General features: G+C 45.4%; 1 protein-coding gene across 2 annotated transcripts in view; it reads left to right on the plus strand.

The window, feature by feature from the left end:
* Positions 1 to 21,386, plus strand: part of LOC137430938 (splicing factor U2AF 26 kDa subunit) — a 36,768-nt gene extending 15,382 nt beyond the window's left edge. For both annotated transcript variants that reach the window (XM_068121714.2, XM_068121715.2), the window contains exons 3-8: positions 2,705 to 2,768; positions 3,198 to 3,247; positions 4,145 to 4,243; positions 10,458 to 10,591; positions 11,196 to 11,291; positions 16,875 to 21,386. In XM_068121714.2, the coding sequence (XP_067977815.1) occupies positions 2,705 to 2,768; positions 3,198 to 3,247; positions 4,145 to 4,243; positions 10,458 to 10,591; positions 11,196 to 11,291; positions 16,875 to 16,980 (549 nt within the window). In that variant the 3' untranslated portion in view covers positions 16,981 to 21,386. The remainder of the gene's footprint in view (positions 1 to 2,704; positions 2,769 to 3,197; positions 3,248 to 4,144; positions 4,244 to 10,457; positions 10,592 to 11,195; positions 11,292 to 16,874) is intronic.
* The last annotated feature ends 215 nt before the right edge of the window (positions 21,387 to 21,601 follow it).

Genomic DNA, 21,601 nt, shown 5'->3' on the forward strand with positions numbered 1-21,601 from the left:
GAGGGAGGGGGAGGGGAGAAGGGGAGGAGGGAGGGGGAGGGGAGAAGGGGAGGGGGAAGGGAGGGGAGAAGGGGAGGGGGAAGGGAGGGGGGAAGGGGGAGGGGAGGGGGAAAAGGGAGGGGGAAAAGGAGGGGGGAAGGGGGAGGGGAGGGGGAAAAGGGAGGGGGAAAAGGGGGGGGAAAGGGGGGATGGGGAAAAGGGAGGGGGAGGGGGAAAAGGGAGGGGGAGGGGGAAAAGGGAGGGGGAGGGGGAAAATGGAGGGGGAGGGGGAAAAGGGACGGGGAGGGGGAAAAGGGAGGGGGAGGGGGAAAATGGAGGGGGAGTGGGAAAATGGAGGGGGGAGGGGAGGGGAGAAGGGGAGGGAAGGCGGAGGGAAGGGGATGGCCAGTCAACAATGACGTTGCAGTTCTCATGGTCGGAGAGCAGCACAACAATCGGACATAGTCCTGCATATTCGCAACAGCACGAAGCGGATTTTGGAGACTCACCGATCCTGTGACGTCCTCCAGTACCGGCGTTGCCGGGCCGTACATTCCCAAGGGAGACCCGTACATTCCCAACCTGTACATTCGCCCTCTCGACTCAAGCTCACTCGGACAAAAGCCTCACACAAATTACACCGTGAAGGCCCAATGGTCATGTCTATGCCACAAATCACGGGCGCACTGAATTGAAAATATATAGAACGCTCATACTCCGTGAAAAGTCTGTCGCTCAAGCTTTTGGGTCTCCCTATCTGCCATGATCTTTCTTGGGAAAACCACAGTTCCAAGCTGGCCTCCAAAGCCAGTCGCCGACTGGGCATCCTCCGTCGTGCGAAGTCCTTCCTCGGCACACCTGAGCTCCTCACCACATACAAGGCTTTCATCCGCAGCTCAATGGAATACTGTTCTCCCCTATGGGCCGGTGCTCCTGCCTCACACCTAGCTCGGCTTCACGCTGTTGAAACCAAAGCTTTCAGAATTATTGGAATCCCCCGCGATGAAGCTATCTCTGAGGGCCTTTCACTCACTCACCGCAGGCAGGTAGGTGGTCTTTCTGTCTTCTACCGACTCCTCTCCGGCCTTGCACCCCCAGCTCTCTCTGTGCTCTGTCCCCCAAATATTCCTACAGGTCGCACAAGATCTGCCAGCAACCCTCTGATGGTTAAACTGCCGAAATCTCGGCTCTCTGCTCACCTTCACTCTTTCATTCCTCTTTTCTCCCGCCTCTGGAACAAACTCCCTCACTCCCTTCAATCCCACTCCTCCCTCCAGGTCTTTAAAACAGCTGTTCACCACCATCTCTTATCTTCCCCCATCCAAAACCTTGATCTTTTCTACCCCGCTAATTCACCCCAGATCCACCTTGTTTGAAATTCCAACTTCTTTCCTGGAAGTCCTGGCAGTGTCCATATGTTTTATACCTCTCCCACCGCCCCCTTCCCATGCCCCCCCCCCCAAAGCCCTCGCCCTCTCTCAGATCTCTCGATGTCTCCATGTCTCTCGGTCCCTGCTCTCAAATGTTGTGTTTGTGTCCTTCCCCCTCTCTCCCCATCTTGTCTACCGCTCCCGATGTTATATGTTTTATGTGTCGGTTTGTCTTTCTGCGTGATTAATGTTCGCTCTTTCACGAGCCTCGATCTTGTATACACAAAAAAAAGAAAAAAAAGTGAAGCCGCCGTGTCGCCATCTTGGTCAGCACGACTCGACCAACTCGCTTCGCGGATCTCGTTTTGTGCGGCAAGAAACTGCTCCAATCGGTTATGGATGGGTTGTGGAAAGACGTTTCACAGCTGTTTTAAAGACATTTAATTCATATCGCACAAAATCGATACAAAACACGATCGAATAAAAGGTGAAGTGACGTGTGACGGGATGGAACATCACGTGATCGCTCTGAGCGAATCAGTCTGGCGGCGGGAATGGAACATCACGTGATCGCTCTGAGCGAATCAGCGAGCTGCTCTGGAACCGGCTGAGATTAGCGGGTACTTCGCTGAAATGCGCTGAGGTAAATATGAATAAAAAATATGGATCGTCAAATATTTTGAGTTCGGCCATGTTCGTCCCACGCTCAATGGCCATGTCTATGTCAAATATCAAGCACGTAAGCCTCTCCGTTTAGGAGTCTATCGGTAACATTACACACACACACACACACACACACACACACACACAAACTGTGTTTTTTATATATAGATACACGTAGTAATACAAGCCCATGGCAAGAATACAACGACAGAGAAGCCTTAGTGTATTATTATATAGAAAGAAGGAGAAGAGAAGATCAGACACTCTTCCCCAGAGAAGCGAAGTCCGCTACGACAATGTACGCTGTTGCTCAGCACACTAACGGGGTGTGAAGATTGTGTGATGCGAACAGCCGACTCAGCATCGGTCATGTGAGGGCAGTCGCACTCCCTCCCACTGGAGAAGCAAAGTTGGCGTTCTTAGCGATGTGGACGCCAAGGACGAGGGGAGAGGGAGGGGGGTCAGTGGGGGTTGGAGGGCTTCGGTAAAAAGCTTTTAGCTCCATAAGGATGTCCCCTCTCAAGTCCTCAGTGTATTATTATATAGACCCGATATGTGTGTGAGGTAATGATGGATAAACACCACGTGGTGTCAGAAGTTCATTGGTGGGGTTTGGCTAAAGTTTGTCGAAACTCTTTTAAAGACATTTTCACAATTCAGAATCCTCCTCCTCTTATTTTTCTTCTTTGCAGACCATTGCTTTGCTGAACTTGTACCAAAACCCTCAGAACTGCGCACAGACCGCGAATGGTGTTTGTGAGTATAAAATTTATTGCCCCTCTCTTTGTTAATCCTTGCTGATTGGTTAATCAATCTCATAGCCTGCCCTGTTGTTTCCCCGTATTCCCCATTCCTCTCCCTCTTTCCTTCTTTACTCAGCGATTTCATTTTGTACCTCCTTTTAATAATTATTCTTACATCTCCTTCCTGTTTTATCCTCACTGTTTTTCAGTAAAACAATATAAGTTTGTTATAGATTTTATGATTTAGCTTTAAGGTGCAATGTGAAGGCATTATAGATACGTAAACATAAGGCCCTAACTAACATACAAGTCCAAACATTTGCATCAAAATGCTCACTTTCTCAGAACATGATAAGTCTTAGCTAAGTTCTCATTAAAAAGAACCCGAACCCTAATGCAGAACATGTCCAAGCCCGAGTGTTACCCCGACCCTAACCCTCAGGCATGATCAGTGATGTCGAGATGCAACAGCATTACGATGATTTCTTTGAGGTAAGATTGCTTTCCCTCTTTGCTCGCTTGGACCAGAATCAGAGCCGTAACAGTTGGAATCCCGCGGTCGCGCCCCATAAACCCACCATTATTACCGTGCTGTGCCCTGGAAGTAAAGGCGTTCTCAAGTTTACAAATCTTTCAAAATCAATGACCATTAGCACCTTAAACTGGCCTTGACTTGTAAAATGCACAAAATTTAAGTCTCGTTGAAATAGATAAACCAATAATAAACATTCATATCTTTATAAGACACTCACATGTGTACCTGGCGTTGTCCGGTGATGTTCTCATCCTGTTGGCATTTTGAAGAAATCAATTTGTTTTATTTTCTCTTTTTTGTAGGTGCCTAAAACACTACCCTACACCCACTAAGGAAAATTTATATTTAATATTACACACATACACACACACACACACACACACACACACACACACACACACACACACACACACACACACCAATCGGGGATAATTTAACATTACCTTTCACATAGCTACAAAGGCTCAGGCACCGTAGAGCGATTTGTGAAAATCCAAATGATCGAACCTTTTTTTTCTTTTTCTTTTTTGCCCAAAGCACTCCCCGTCCTCGCTGATAAACCTCTGAAAAACTGACAAAGATCCGTTCGGCCATCTCTGAGAAAATGGCGACAGACACACAGACATCTCTGTTATAATAACAGTTTGATTGTTACAATCACAGTTTGCAGAAGGCAGCTTGGTCCTCAACACATATATGAATTTCCTTTAAAAGGTAAAACATCCAATCACTGTATAAATCTGTGTCCTGGGGAGACAAATTCCCCCTTTTCATCATAAAAATGAAACAGGAATTGTTTATAATCCCTTATAAGCCCTATTCCCGATCCCTTTCCTTGTTCTGGTTCTGCCCAGGAGGTTTTCACGGAGCTGGAAGAGAAGTATGGCGAAATTGAGGAGATGAATGTGTGTGATAACCTTGGTGACCATCTGGTTGGTAACGTCTATGTGAAGGTAAAGAAAGGTTATTAAACCACAAATTTTGAGTGTTACCAAAAAACGGATGCTTTAAACTAAATAAGTTTGTTTTCTGTGTAATAAGTGATGATTGATGGAAATGATGCTTGAGAAGAGTGATCGAAATGAATGTAGAAGAAAGTAGAGGATGGGGAGGACCGAGAAAGACTTGGCTAAAGATGGTGGAAGAAGAAATGCGGGCAAGGGGGTTAACAAGGAGAGATGCAGAAAACAGGGCAAGATGGAGAAGATTGTCATGGGGACCGCAAGGCTAACCATTGCTCCAGCAGGGAAAATGGCCTTAAAATGCATGTTGTTGTGTTGTTGTTGTTCTGTGTAATAAGTCTTAAGACCAAGTCTTTTCATTTGTTTCCTTGAAGGTGGTTACAATTCTTTCCTTTAAAAAAATCAGTACGATTTACAGTCCATACAGGCCTGTGTCTGTAGCTCAATGGAGTACGGCTCTCTCTCTCATTGGCTGGCACCCAGCATCGCATCAGTCTTCTGGGATCTGTGGAATCTAAAGCTCTCAAGATTATTGAAATCTCCCATGACGAGGCCAAAGCATAGGGTCTGTTACTTTCACATCGCAGGCATGTCGGTGGTCTCTCTTTTTTACTGCCTCTCCTTCGGTCGTCGGACCCCTCGTCCCCTTCCCCTCTCCAAATACAGAATGCGCGTGTTCTTCCGGTAACCCTCTCCTTCGGTCGTCGGACCCCTCGTCCCCTTCCCCTCTCCAAATACAGAATGCGCGTGTTCTTCCGGTAACCCTCTCCTTCGGTCCTCGGACCCCTCGTCCCCTTCCCCTCTCCAAATACAGAATGCGCGTGTTCTTCCGGTAACCCTCTCCTTCGGTCCTCGGACCCCTCGTCCCCTTCCCCTCTCCAAATACAGAATGCGCGTGTTCTTCCGGTAACCCTCTCCTGGTTAAATCTCCAAAATCCAGGCTGACTGCGCACCCCAACTACCGTTTTCCTCTGTTCTCCCATATGTGGAACTGCTTTCCGGAAGCTGTTCAATCCCAATCTTCCCTCCAAGACTTCAAGCGGGATGTGTAACACTATCTCATATCATCTCCCATCCTTACCCACAATCCTTAATTATGATCCCCATTAACCCTACCTAACCCCTTTACTCGCAGGTGATTGTTAACTTCATCCTGTCTCTCTTTCTCCTGTGTTTCAGTTCGTGTGTTCCCTTGCTTATTGTATCCAACTGTTGCCCCACTGCCCACTTTCAGTTCATACCCTACGTCACCTCGCTCTTCCATGAGCCTCATCTTATAAATAAACCAATGAATAAGAAATAAATGTAAAAAAGTTACCTTTGAAAATGTTTCAACATTTGTCCAATTCAGGTGTTTCACGAAATTCCAACAGCAACAACAATCACAAACTAGAAAGCATCTGAAAATGCAGAACCTGTGTTAGGGTTGGGGTTACTTTGTATTCAGACGTGTTTCTTCATCTTCCTCTTCTTCTTCTTCCATATTCTGAACGTGACGAAAACAGTTAAGAAAAAATACAAAATGAAAATTTGCGATTTTATGTAACCTTGACCTTTGATGTTTTGACAAAATTATCCATTGGGCTTCTCTATGTTATCTTAATGAAGCTTTTTCAAAATTGAAATGACAAAACTGAAATGATAAAAAAGGTTACGACCCGGACAGACAGACAGACAGACACAGAGGTGATTGCAGCACCCCATCTTCCGCTGTGCGTAGGGTGGGCTAAAAGGCCAATCCTCACCAATCTCCTGCAGCATTACGAGGTTGGTGCAGTCAAAGTTGATTCATTGTTTGTTCATCATTTCATAGTGGAAACAAAAGTGCATGTGTTTTGAGCATTTCGCCAGCACCTGCATTCCCAGAATCGTACAGCCCGTTGGATAGCGGGACTGGCAGGGTGGCCTGAAGGTACGCGCACTCACCTTGGAAGCTGTCTGGGTTTGATTATCGGCCAAGCTATAAACTGTCATGTCGGTGCTTCACAGGCCGGGTGATTCCTCAATGTGTGTGCACTATCCTTCGGATGGACGTTAAACTGGGCGTGCCATCTGCCAGCATTACTTGGTTGTCATTAATGATCCAACAGTGTCCTTCATGAAGAGTAGGTGAGCTATCTCCGTCACCATGGAGCAAATCACAAATTCCTGCCATAACCTACAGAGGGCATGGCATCAGCGGCACAGCCCATGCCGTTAGCCAGTGATGCTGCCCCACAGTTTTGTGCTGCATACAAAATAACAAGCGTTACGCCTTGGTCCCCCGTCGGGGAAGTGATGTGAGTTGACAAAGTGGAACACGCAGAAAACATGCTATGATATGATATTTCGCTCACAAGGGTCAGACATACATGGAGGCGGCCATCTTGGATTTTGACATGGCGACCCAATTTTCAATAGCGTTCTTCCTTATGCCTAGATACACCCACACACCAGAAGGTACTTCGCTTATTTTTCAAGATATTTCGCTCACAAGGTTCAGACATATATATGGTGGCGGCCGTCCTGGATTTTGACGTGGCGACCCACTTTACAATAGCGGTCTTCCTTATGCCGAGATACACCCACACACCAAATTAGAAGTTGGTACTTCACTTATTGTTCGAGATATTTCGCTCACAAGTTTCAGACATATATATGGTGGCGGCCATCTTGGATTTTGACGTGGCGACCCAATTTTAAACAGCGTACTTCCGTGTGCCTAGATACACCCACACACCAGATTAGAAGTTGGTACTTTGCTTATTTTTCAAGATATGCAGGTTACAAGATTCAGACATACATGGCGGCGGCCATCTTCGATTTTGACGTGGCGACCCAATTTTCAATAGCGTTCATCCTTATGCCGAGATACACCCACACACCAAATTAGAAGTTGGTACTTCGCTTGTTTTTCAAGATATGCAGGTTACCAGGTTCAGACATACATGGCATCAGACATACATGGCGGCGGCCATCTTGGATTTTGACGTGGGTTGCACCCACACACCAAATTCGAATGCGGTCCTTCGCTTACGCACGCACGCCTGCACGCACACACGCACGCACGCACGGACGGACGGACACACGGACGGAGGGGAAAGCCATAGTCCCCCTTTCGCTCCGCTGAGCGACGGGGGACAATAATCGGGTAGCGGCGGGGATGGTATGGTGTCCATTGCTCACCTGCATGTGCACATTAACTTGCAAGGCCAATGGGATGGCACTTCCAAAATCCAAGGTCAAGGTATTTGATGTGCTTTCTTCCACTTTTTTTTTTGCATTCTTCCAGGCTTGAGGTTGTCTCGTGTGATCACACAACAGGTGCACACTATATGACACTTCAGCGAGGCAGGTGTCTGTATTTGGATAACAAGAAAAGCAGTCATTTGTTAGCGAACGGGAACATTTCTCTCAAGGCAGGTAAGTCCCATGTTCTCACTCTCTCCCTCCGAAGGATCTGCTCATGAAACCCCTGGTTTAATTTCTCTGGCTAACTCTTATAGGTGTTGTCCCTGGAGATCACATTATCAAAACATGACTTGGGTAGACGTAGACCACATCTTCAAACTGACTTCTAATTATACAGGTTAACACCTCGGGTTTCTTCGCAGAGTTATGTTCATTCTGAGCCATTTAGTGTGTAAGCCTTCATTCATAATACCAGGAACTCTGCATCCTCATGTCTCTGCAAGAGTCCAAGTCTCATGGTCTGCTTCTCACCCACAGCAGCACCGGCACCCTCAGGCAGGGAAGTGGACTCCATTTTCTTTCACCTCACTTCTGGCCTTTCTCCTTCCGCTTCCTCATCCTTCAGTCTTCTCGTAGTCTGCCCAGATCACACACATTCTCCCAGAATTCTCCTCGCCAACGTTCACCCCTTTACTTTCTCATCTGTGGAACAGATTCTCTGTGTCTGTTGTCTCATGCCCCTTCCTCCAGTCATTCAAGAGCGTTTCCTGTGGTCACCTATTTTCTTCCATACCCACCCTTAACCTCTCCTACTCTCACTGACCCCCCTCTCCCTCTCACCTTTATGCCACCCATATACTCATGTGTGATTATTGTCTCGTTGTTCCCCTTTGATTCTCTGTCAGCTTGACAACCCATGGCTCATTGCTGTTTAGCTCCTCCACAGGCCGACATTTCTGTATTAAAATTGTTTAATTTCTAGATAATCAACTTGATGTCCAGATAACTTTTCTATTCCATCTGACTCCGTTTGAGACTTTTGTGGTTTCATCATATATTGGAATATTTTGAGGTTATCCTTGCTGAAGATGGACAACTGATTAATAGGACATCTCACATAATTACATATTTTCAAACGAGAAATGTAGGCACATGGAGGAGTCGACGACAAGAGGGCTGAGAGACCAACACATCGATCATTGAGCAGAGGGGAACCGGCATACAAGGGATGGAGAGGTTGTGTAAGGAAGAAACAGATAGAAATAGGGATACGACAAGGGGACAGAGGATATAAGTATACAAAAGATAGATGAACATGATTGGGCAGACTTTGAGTGACTCCAGAGTTTGGTGAAGAGTAGAGGTGAGCAGTTTGCCTAGATTCGAGAAGGGCAACGAAGTAGGGATTCCTGGCTGAATGAACGTGACCTGGCGGGAGTCGAGATGGACGAATGGCTGAGAGTGTAGTTGAGGTAAGGCCTAGATAGGAGGCAGCAGAAAACTGCTCACCAACATGTTTGCAGTGGGAGAGGAGAATGATCTGCCTCTTCGCCTCATGTCAAGACTCCATGTAACCTCAGGGTCTTAGGTTTCATCCTTACCAAAGGTGCAAGGTGAGATCTGCTTCCACCGGCCCACAGAGGACACTACTCCGCGGCACTGCAGATGAATTCCTTGCGTTTCTCATCAAAAACTCTGAAATAGATTTGTATTTTATTTATTTCACAACACAATATGAAAGGCTTACATGTCTGAAGCAACTCCAAATTTGCCGATTTGTAGGTAACGCGGTGGTGCTGCAACAAGGTTTTTTTTAACAAATGATTATACGATATTGATGAATCTGTTAAGTGACTGCACACGTTTCAAGCTGGCACAAGGGTCGAGTAACGAAGGTTGGCGATTATATCTAAACATCACTATACTTGCTTTAAACTGTGTTTGTCTGTACAAAGTTGTTTTCGGAAACGTTTTGCAGATACCGCTTGGCCTTGTGCTGTTTAGAGAAGTCGATATTGTAATGTGCTAATATACTGTAGGACCGCAGGCTTTTCCATCAAACTGCCACTAATCATGGATTCTCTGCGATTCGATAAAAACAATGGATTGTGGGGCAGCAGCGGAGGGAGGAGGGACGGGGTTGTTCTTCGAAAAGCCTCTGTGAATGTCAAATAGTCTAATCAAATTGTGAAGCAAATGCAATGTATCACTTTACAGTGATTCAGGATGTACACGACTCGTTTAACAAGTCAAAATAGCCAGGACATTTCACTTTTAAAGGTTTTTAGGCGTTTAATGTTTCCCGGATCTTCGGGGCAGTTCTGGGAATTGTGCGGGGCAGTTCTGGGAATTGTGCGGGGCAGTTCTGGGAATTGTGCGGGGCAGTTCTGGGAATTGTGCGGGGCAGTTCTGGGAATTGTGCGGGGCAGTTCTGGGAATTGTGCGGGGCAGTTCTGGGAATTGTGCGGGGCAGTTCTGGGAATTGTGCGGGGCAGTTCTGGGAATTGTGCGGGGCAGTTCTGGGAATTGTGCGGGGCAGTTCTGGGAATTGTGCGGGGCAGTTCTGGGAATTGTGCGGGGCAGTTCTGGGAATTGTGCGGGGCAGTTCTGGGAATTGTGCGGGGCAGTTCTGGGAATTGTGCGGGGCAGTTCTGGGAATTGTGCGCACATTTTTGCATTTTGCATTTTGCACCCGAATTTATTTTCAATTTCGTGATAAAAGCATTGGTGTTGATCGAATTGGGAAACATTTGTACCAATGAGATGCGAGATCCGGTGGCATCCTTGATCATCTCGTGTGTAAATTGCATCACAACTGGTTCACATGTCCGCTTACCTTCCTCTTGGCCACCAACTTATCGATCCATCCAATGAAGAGCTATCCAGTCTGAGTGCCCTCATGGGAGAGAGTTTCGTTACCAGAAGTAAGAATAACTTTGTTTTTATGTAAAAATGGTGATGTAGATGTATGCTATGTCATTGTGTGGCCCATTTTGTGTAATTGATGCTGATGCTGCTGTGTGTTTGCCACCAGTTCCGATATGAAGAAGATGCAGAAAAAGCTGTAAATGATCTGAACAACCGTTGGTTCAATGGGCATCCCATCCACGCCGAACTCTCTCCCGTCACAGACTTCCGCGAGGCTTGCTGCCGCCAATATGAGATGGGGTACTTGACGGATGCAAGTGTCAAAGAATCTTTCCCTGCCTTTGACCTGTTATTTAGTCATCGTGAGGTCACTTTAGCATGTGTTTCAGTGGGCATTGCCATCCAACATGGCCTATCTCTCCGAGCACACAAGGGTAGAGCAATCATCATCTACAAATTTGGAAATGGGCCACCGTGAGACTTTAATGCTCATAACTGAGTGTTAGCAGATGGGATAGTCGGCTTAATGTCACTTTGAAAATGTGACTGTGATGTAATACCTCGTTCTGTTTTTAAAGTATGGAGTTGAACATTATGTGACATGGATGAGTTAAAAGTTCTGACTTGTGGGAGCTGGGAGGAATAGGAACTGTACACGATGATAGAAGGGAACGGATTGGGAATGACACGTGATATCTGTAAATTATTATTGTTTGTCATTTTCTCTTGGTAATCTCTTCTCCTCTGTTCCCCCCACCCTCCCCAACCCCCAACCCCAGTGTTTGTGTGTTGGACTTCCACCCTCTGTCCATCTATGATATACATTTTGTCTGTATCAACAAAAGAGTGAGAATAGAGGACACCGAGTGGCAATTATGTCTGTAACTTCTCCATCTTCCCTCAGGGAGTGCACACGTGGCGGATTTTGTAACTTCATGCACCTCAAGCCGATCTCTCGTGAACTTCGCCGGGAGCTGTACGGCCGCGGCCACCAAAAAAAGTACCTTTGACGTCCTTGTCCTCTCTTTTATTTTACCATTATCATTTATATTATTTCTACAGTCTCTCTATCTCTCATGATGAACTTATTTATGTCCATCACTTTCATTTGACCTGCATAATGCTGTTTCCAAAGTCTAAATCATTCCTCCAGCAAAGAGAGGGGTGAGGATTAGGCCCCTGCTCCACTTCCCCCATAATTTACAACCTCTGGCCTTTGCCTCAAGCCTATAATTTTCAGCACTGACCGAAGGCAATAACGTACAATTTAGTGAATAAGAAATACAACAGGGTCTGACATTGACGGGTGCCTGGGGAACCTAATTTTAGCATCGGGCACCAACATTTTATTTAGCGGTTTGGATTTTGGATGCCTAGTCAGGGACCCTCAAATTTGCATAATTAACATTAATTTTGACCACAAATTTACGGTCGCCTTGATCACCAAATGGAAAGGAGACAGGGCGAGGAGGTTGGGAGGAGGGTACAAGCTATTGCACGCAGGTGGGGGTGGAAGGAGTAATGGCGTGGAAATAATAGTATCGGAAGAGATCAGGAAGCAGGTGGTCAGAGTGGAAAGTTGGGAGGGTTGGATAGTTATGGCATGGGTGGTGATAGTGGCGAATGGTGTGTTATGTCCATATATGGGCCACAAACGGGAAGGACTAGGATGGAGAAGAAGAAATTCAGGAACGCACTGGACAAGATGATGGGAATGGTTAAGATGGTGGTGATTCTGCATATGGAACTATCAATGCCAGGTGAAGAGGAATGTGTTGGTAAATTTGGTTGGGGAAAAAGAGATAGAGAGGGTCAATAACTGGTGGAGCTGATGGCAAGGAATAGGATGGCCATAGGTCGTTCATTCTTTCAAAAGCGGGAAAAATACAAGATTACCTATCGGAGCGGACAGCACAGACCTAGATTTGGTGGTGGTAAGGAAGCGACTGTTGTGGAGGTTTAAGGATTCTAAGGAAGTGGTGGTGGAGCATGTTATCTCCCAGTACAAGCCTGTGGTGTTTGTGGTACGGATGAAGAAAAGGAGGGAGGTTAAGAGCAGAGGTTGGAAGGTTATTAGGTAGGGGAAGTGTCGGGGAAACATCGCCGTAGAGTACAAGGAGAGAGTGAGGGCCAAATATGAGCAACTTGGTGAAGAAGCTGAAGGTTTGGAGAAGGAGTGGAAGAAGTACGGTGTGGTGTTAGGGGAATTGCAGAAGTGTTGTGTGGAAGGACATCAGGAAAGGGTGCGTCGTCAAGGGATAGAAACCAGATATGGTGAACGGAGGAAGTAGCGAAGGCAGTTGGTGAAAAGGATGTTTGGAAGACGATAGAGAAGATCAAGGATAAAGGAAGGCAGCCGGATGCGGGGTTGCTGCACCTGTATGGGCAGAAGAAGAAAGCAGCAAGGAGAACTGTGGATAAGGTGAGGAATGATATGGAAGAGGTGCTGTACAAGTTCGAAGAGGATGGTGGGAGGAAGATGATCTATAAATTGGCTCATGACAGGGATGAGGATAGTGAGGACAATAAGGGAGGGGGGGAAGGGATAAGGGCTGTAAATGAGGATAGTTAGTGGGTTAGCGGGAGGCTAGTGACAGAGAGGGAAGCAGTATTGAAGGTGTTGGGAAGGATATTTCAAAGAGCTGTTCAACTGGGAAGAAAGCAACGGAGAGCTGGAAATTTCGAGTAAGGTGGAGGGGAAAGTGGAGCTAGTGGAGATCACGGAAGAGGAAGTGCCGACAGCATTGAAGAGGATGAAAAAGGGAAGGTCACCAGGCAATGATAAGGTGTATACAAAGATGATTATTGCAGCGGGAGAAGTCAGAATCGGTTGGATGAAGAGGTTGTTGAATGTTTGTTTGGGAAGGGTTGAATTCTGGAGGAGTGGAGGACAGGGTTGATTGTGCTGATATGAAAGGGGAAGGGGGGTGTTCAAGATTCAGGGAAGTACAGGGGCTTAGTCATGTCATGAAGGTTCTGGGGAGGGTTCTGGACGGGGGGAATAGGAAGAGTGTGGAGAAGGAGATTGGAGAAGAGCAGCATGGTAGGGGAATGACAAATGGGATGTTTGTGCTGATATAGCTGGTGGATAAGAGGTTGGAGGGGCAAGGTGAAATGGCATTGAGATTTGTGGATCTGGAGAGGGCCTACGACACTGTCTTGAGAGAGGGAAAGAGAACTTTGGTGGAGAACTTGAGAGAGGGAGAGAGAATTTTGGTGGAGAACTTGAGAGAGGGAGAGAGAGGGTGATGGTGACACTGAAATGGATGGGAGTGCCGGAAGCAGAAGTTAGGTTGGTGGAAGGGATATACAAGGGAACGAAGGGAAGAGTTTTGGTTTGTCCTGGAATGTCGGAGAAGTTCAGTGTGAACATCAGTTTGAGACGGGAAAGTGCTCTCAGCCCACTCCTGTTTATCATGGTGATGGAGCTGGTAAGTAGGAAGGTAAACATGAAAGGTATTCTGGGGAGGATATTGTATGCGGATGATCTGCTTGTTGTGGTGGAGAATGCAGGCGGGAGATGCAGGAAGTACTGGGGGAGTGGAAGGAGGCATTTGAGAAACATGGGCTGGAGATGAGCCTATGTTTCTCAACTGATGGAGGTGATATGGAGAAAAGGAATGAACATCAGGTTGGAAGGGGAAGAGCTCAGACAAGGAAATCGATTTGTGTATCTGGTGGAATAGTGACTGGGGATGGTATGTCAGAGGCAGAGGTGCGGAGGAGGATTCAAGTGGGTGCAAATGCGTGGAGGAGGGTGGAATGTGTAATGGTAGACAGAAAGATTTCAAGGACATTGAATGGAAAGGTTCTGATGTCGTGTATAACGCTGGCCTTCGTTTACTGTCTAGAAGCAGTGACACTGACAGAGCGACAACAACAGAGGCTGCAGGTTTTCGAGAACACCTGGATCAGGAGAAATGCGGGGTTGAAGAGGACGGAACTGAGGGAGGAGATTGGTGCGCAGATGAGCTTGATGGGGAGATTGGTAAAATGCCGGCTGCGATTGGCTAGACACATGATGGCGCGGGGAGAGAGAATGCCAAAGAGAGCGGACAGGTTGAGGGAACAAGGTAGGAGGAAAAGAGGCAGACCACGGTTGAGATGGGAGGATTGTGTGAAGAGGGATATCAGCAAGGTCAAGGACAAGGTTTTTGAATCCACTTTGTGCGATGAAATATCGCCAAATGTAGAGGTACGGTTAATAATTCTCAAATACACGCCACTTGCATATAATGTGGTCTGCGGGAAGATGCAGCGAACTTGCAAATACATGAACCAACATGTGAAAGCGATTGGTTGATTACAATTCACAATTTGACGATCACCTCTGAGCTCTATCCAAGAGAACGTCCATTCTTACAATAAGTCTTGGTGGTGTTGCATTACGGATATTTTATCACCAGTGTGGTACATGAGGAAGCCGACATCAGTCAGGGATAATAATGTCCATGTAGACGAGTCTGGATAATAATTAATATCACATGTTCTGCGATTGGTTGAGTCTAGTGTCCGAGCCACGTTCAGTAATACAAACACAATCACGGGCTCACATAGTTCTCTCATTTTTGTCTTGCGCAGTTTCCTCGTCAGGTTTATTTATTCACAATATGCAAATGAGCGTTTGTGGGTATTCCATGTATGACAGGGGTAATAATGAAGCATCCGGGAAAAAGGCACCTGCAAATATTTAGTGGGCCATTGGTCCGTGGTGAAATTTTAAAATTTAATGTAATCATAATAACCGTGGAATTAACCTTTTCTGAAAGTCAACTTATAGGAAGATATTAAATATATAATAATATCTATGAATACACGTCACATCACCGTAATGAGTAAAGTACACCCAATTAGGGCCAGGTTAGATCAAATTTGAGATAAATCAGAGGAATGAATCAGAAAAGACTCAAATCAGCTTCACGCCTGCGAAAATACAAAATATAGAGAGTGGTGAAGAAAGTCGAGAGAAGAGTGTTGTTGATTCATCCGGAGGAGGACAACTTGAGGGGGATCGAGAGGAGAGTGTTGTTGATGCATCAGGTGGAGGACAAGTTGAGGGGGATCGAGAGGAGAGTGTTCTTGATGCATCAGGTGTAGTACAGGTTGAGGGGGATCAACAGGAGAGTGTTCTTGATTCACTATGTGGAGGACAAGTTGAGGGGGATTGAGAGGAGAGTGTTCTTGATTCACTATGTGGAGGACAAGTTGAGGGGGATCGGGAGGAGAGTGTTGTTGATTCATCAGGTGGAGGACAAGTTGAGGGGGATCGAGAGGAGAGTGTTCTTGATTCACTATGTGGAGGACAAGTTGAGGGGGATCGGGAGGAGAGTGTTGTTGATTCATCAGGTGGAGGACAAGTTGAGGGGGATCGAGAGGAGAGTGTTCTTGATTCACTATGTGGAGGACAAGTTGAGGGGGATCGGGAGGAGAGTGTTGTTGATTCATCAGGTGGAGGACAAGTTGAGGGGGATCGAGAGGAGAGTGTTCTTGATTCACTATGTGGAGGACAAGTTGAGGGGGATTGAGAGGACAGTGTTCTTGATTCACTCTGTGGAGGACAAGTTGAGGGGGATCGAGAGGAGAGTGTTCTTATGTTAGGCTGGCACATCAGCGAGCTCGGCTGGTTCCTCTGCCAGTGCCTCTTTCTGAGTACCCAGTACTTCTTTAAAATCATCCATTTGGCAAACATCGTCATTGCATATTTGTTGTTGTTAAGAGTACAAGGCTTATTTTATTAATTCCGGTTTCAATGTTCGGGCTGTGCAGGTCTAACATAGTGATAAAGTTCAATTCAAATAAATATCTGACTGTTGTTTCAGAAATGACTATTAAGCGAAAGGCTGCTTGATGTGTTTTGGACTTTTCAATATCATCAGTGTATGCAAAAATATCCATTTTTCTCAAACTTGAATATCGTCGAAAACAAGTTTGAGATTTTTTTTCAGGCACCCAAACTTTGAATTTGGGCAACCTAATTTGCATATTTGTTGTTGGGCAACCACTTGGGCAACCATTTGGGCAACCACTCCTCCAATTAACCCCACAGGTTAATGTGGGGCCCTGCATTCACTATCGTAACTTGTTTTCATAACAGTATCTAAGGCTCAAAGTGTAGCTGCCACATACACATCTCACAAATATGGACATAGACGGATACACGAGACACGACACAGCCAGTGAGCTTGGGGAAGTGCCGTCACATCCTGGGGAACTCTGGGTACCAGTGACGTCACAAGCATGGTGCCACATTTCTCACTGCACTCAGTGGGGCATTTCCTCCTCCCCATGGATGCCAACCAATCGGGATTGTCTGTGCTCTTATCCTTATAAATGGTGAAACGTCAAGCAAGGAAGCAACATGTGCCATTTTAAAAGTGTTGATTATATTTGTTGGGAAGTCATATGGATCATGAAGGAAAAGTGATGTGGGGGTGGGGTGGTGGATAGGCATGCCTCCCCTTCTAGAAGCCTTTAACAAGTACATTTACACAAACACGTGAAATATAGAAAACATTCTCGGCTTTGTGAAGTTTGGAACATCACAAGCTGATCCTTTGCTCCTTTTCTTCCTGGTACACCACAGGCATCACAAGTTGCGTTCCCATGAGAAGCATCGCTCTCGTTCTCACCGGCATGGAGGACGTCAGCGCACCCGACGCCGCTCTAAGGGCCGCGCGGGCCGCTTCTGAAGGTCGCTGCTGCATACCTTGGGTGCAAGCACGCTTCTCTCAAGCATGTCATCTGCATTTCTCCAAAAAACATGAAAAACAAACATCCTGCTTTATTCAGTCCATTTCCAGGAAATTATTCGCTTTCCCTTTAACCCACACAGAGACACAACAGGTTGACTTCGCGACTCTGCTTCATGACAAACTCAGTTTGTCAAATCGTTGTAGCACTTTTGAAATATTTCACGTGATGGATTGCTTCCAAGAAGTAACAAAAGTTCCCTTCATGCAAGGCTGTGCATGGGTGGAAGGGCGAACAGGTACTTGATGACGATTTCAACTTCCGCCGCTCTCCTCAGCCATCGTGAGATGCACCAAGCGGGTCTAACCTGTCCCTGTTTATTCACTGTCGGCGGTTGTCTCGCCTTGAGAGACCTTCACCTTGCTTGTAGCACATTGAAACACCTACTCCACACCTTTCCCTCCCTTACAACAGTAAAGAAACAGTATTTTGGATCAAATCAAAAATGAGCGCAACACCATGTCCTGCTGTGCTCAAGTTGTATCTAGAGCCAGTGATTTTCCACAATCGCAGAAAACGAATGGATTTCACAAAATGGGTGACTTGATACGGAAAACGGAATATACAACAACAACAACAACAACAACAGGGATTTTAAGGCCATTTTCCCTGCAAGAGCGGGGGTTAACCTTGCGGTCCCCATGACAATGTTCTCCATTTTGCCCTATTTTCTGCATCTCCCCTTGTTAACCCCCTTGCCCGCATTTCTTCTTCGACCATCTTTAGCCAAGTCTTTCTCGGTCTTCCCCGTCCTCTACTTCCTTCTACATTCATTTCCATCACTCTTCTCAACCAGTCACTTTCATCCTTCCTCAACACATGACCAAACCATCTCAAACTGTTCATCTTCACAGCATCAATTACAGGCTCTATTCCCATCATTTTTCGCAATTCATCATTTGTCTTACTCTCTCTCAACGATACTCCACACATCCACCGAACCATTCGCATTTCCACCCTTTCCGACCTTCGTTGCTGCTCTACGTTCATTACCCATGTCTCGCTCCCATAAATTATAACACTTCTCACACATACAGCATACACCTTTCCCTTCAGCTTCAATGACACTCCCCTCCTCGTCAGCACGCCACTCAGTTCCCGAAACTTCTTCCATGCACATCTCACTCGAGCAACCGTTGCTGAATCTGATCCACCTTCTCCATTCAGCATGTCTCCAAGGTAACAAAATGTTTTCACACCTTCCAGCTTCACGCCGTCTCCAAGATCCAACTCAACATTTCCTCCATCTGCAGCTCCCTCTGTGCACACCTTATACTTGAATGTAGCTGCCACACTGGTTAATGACCCTCCCAGACCACTACATTTTTGATGAACCCACTCAGCGCACATTGTACATTGAATGGAATTCACTCCGACACCCTTCCTGCACACAGCACACGGCCACTTCCCAGTTCTTTCCACCTCACCACATGCTTTACCACTTGCCATCACCTTCGTTTTTCCGATATTCACCTTCAGACCTTTTGTCTCCATACATTCCTTCCACTTGTTCATCTTCTCCTTCAGTCCATCCATACTTTCTGCAATCAACACCAGATCATCTGCATACAACAACTCCCACAGTAAACCCTCCTTTACGTTCTGAGCCAGCACCTCCATCACAGCTACAAATAGTAGTGGACTTCATACCGACCCCTCATGCACTCCCACCTTCACCTCAAACTCACCACTGTTCCCGTCCTTCGTCCTTACAGCTGTGCGCGCTCTTTTGTACATTGCCATCACTACTCTGATCAACCACTCCTCCACTCCTAACTTCCTCAACGCCCATGTCATTGCGGAAAACGGAATATGACACAGAAAAACCGGAATTTACTAAATTACAGGAAAAAAAATGTGTGCACTTCTCTACAGACTTAACTGACAGCTTAATTATGAAAATACTTCATAAAATCCGCAATTCGATGCACGAGGAATACTGACCCTGTACCGTCCATGCCCGGTATCGCAAATCGGGACATAGCTGTGAATCTCGATTGCTGGCACTAAATAATGAATAAAACTCTGTGTACCAATCTCTGGGGAACCCTCTCAATATGAAATACGACTTGAAAGTTGTCAGTAAAAATATTCCCTGAAAATACGCTCGCCGGCCAAAACAAAATGTCGGTCATCTCATGCGCATGCGTGGGAATCTGGAGAAAATGTATTTTTACAGTGAAAAAAAACCCGTCGAAATACAGATGAGATTTCCAAAAATAATTAATCAACAAATTAACCCCCTCCCTCCCCCATGTCGATGTGCATAGTGCCACATCTGCGTACTACCTTTGTAGGTGAGCAAACATGGACATTGTAATCACCATTCATTTAGTTTAGAGTACCACGTCCCATGGATCCAGTTTCTACATGTTTCCCACCTGTCGTGTCGAATTTTATTTATCTTCTCTGCATTTGTGTCGCCTGATGGCAAAATACACCACCCAGGAGTGCCCTGGAGGATTTTAGGAGCGGATACTTGAGACGATGCCAGTGCACAAATATGTTTCTTTTTCCATCGATAACACGAAACGGAATTCATTTTTCCAAACGTAATTTAGGGTTTTTTGTTTTACAAACGTAAAAATCACTGGCTCTATGTATCATAATGACCATTTTCATAATGATAACCCAATCATGACTCGGCAGCTCCGTGATGATGTCCCCATCAGTTCCTTTATTCCTCAGGGTTGGTTATTTGTTTTTATACTTTTATTCCTCATATTACTTGATTTGTTCAATATTTATTTGCTATTTATTTGTCCAACAGAATTTATATTATTTATTCCTCAATTATTTATTTTTTTAACTATTATTTATTTTGCAGTTTCCCCTTATTTGCAAATTTTCATTATTTATTTCCCCAAAAATGCTTCACTGTTATTTGGAGAAAGTTCTGTTTATTATGTTCAGTGATTGTTTGTATTTATGTTATCGGAATTTGGATACACTTGCCTCACTGTTTCACAGGTTCCATCGCACATCTCTTACTGTGAAGGTTTGGCTTTGTGGCTTTGGGGCCATCTACATATTACGTTTACATGGGAAGGGTAAATTATATTTGGATAAGTGGGGGGAATGATAGAGGCATCAAATATTCAGTGTTGTTTGCATTGATAATACAGTGCATTCAGAAAGTATTCAGACCCCTTCACCTTTTTCACATTTTGTTATGTTGCAGCCTTGTGCTGAAATCGTTTAAATTTATTTTCCCCCTCATCAATCTACAATCAATACCCCATAATGACAAAGAGGAAGCCAAACAGTTCAATCTTGGTTTCATCAGACCACAGAATCTTGTTTTTCACAGACTGAGAGTCCTTTAGGTGCTTTTTTGCACACTCAAAGCGCGATTTCATGTGTCTTTCACTGAGGAGAGGCCTCCGTCTGGCCACTCTGCCATAAAGCCCAGATCGGTGGAGTGTTGTAGTGATGGTTGTCCTTCTGGAAGTTTCTCCCACCTCCACACAGGATGTCTGGAGCTCAGACAGAGTGACCATCGGGTTCTTGGTCACCTCTCTTACCAAGGCCCTTCTCCCCCGATTGTTCAGTTTGGCCGGGCGGCCAGCTTCGAGGAAGCGTCCTGGCTGTTCCAAACTTCTTCCATTTAAGAATTATGGAGGCCACTGTGCTCTTGGGAACCTTCAATGCAGCAGAGATTTTTTTTGTCGGCTTCCCAAGATCTGTGCCTCGACACAATCCTGTCTCTGAGCTCTGCAGGCAGTTCCTTCGACCTCATGGCTTGGTTTTTGCTCTGATATGCATTGTCAGCTGTGAGACCTTATATAGACAGGTGTGTGCCTTTCCAAATCATGTCCAATCAATTGAATTTACCACAGGTGGACTCCAATCAAGGTGTTGAAACATCTCAAAGATGATCAAGAGAAATGGGAGGCACCTGAGCTAAATTTCAAATATCATAGCAAAGGGTCTGACTACTTATGTAAATGTGATATTTCAGTTTTTTCTTTACAATAAATTTGCAAAACTTTCTAAAATCCTGTTTTCTCTTTGTCATTCTGGGGTATTGAGTGTAGATTGATGAGGGAAAAAATGAATTTAAACGATTTCAGCATAAAGCTGCAACATAACAAAATGTGAAAAAATTGAAGGGGTCTGAATACTTTCTGAATGCACTGTATATAGATGGCCCCTTATGTTCCTTGAAAGGTCAAACCTTGTGTATCTCTTAACACTTTCACTGTGGTTGGACAGATGATTGGACAGTGCTATGTTGCTGATAAACAGGCATTATTACTTTTATAACTGTTCCTTTTGGGTAAAATTTCTCCTTTAATTACATTTACCTTTTTATTGCAAAAATAAAGGAACAAAAAAACAAAAATGTTTTACTTCATTCATGAAAGTCTGTTTTTCCATTATGTATTGAGGTATCATTGAAGACTTGCACATAAATAATTATGTGTTGAAATTCAATTTCACTTAGCATCTTCAAGCCCAAAGCACTCAGACACGCACGTACATCACAACACACATATACATATACACATACATACATATATACATGTTTATATACACAATACACATACATACAGACAT

Source organism: Myxine glutinosa, chromosome 7 (genome assembly GCF_964187855.1).
Source record: "Myxine glutinosa chromosome 7, kmMyxGlut1.1, whole genome shotgun sequence".
Lineage (NCBI taxonomy): Eukaryota > Metazoa > Chordata > Myxini > Myxiniformes > Myxinidae > Myxine > Myxine glutinosa.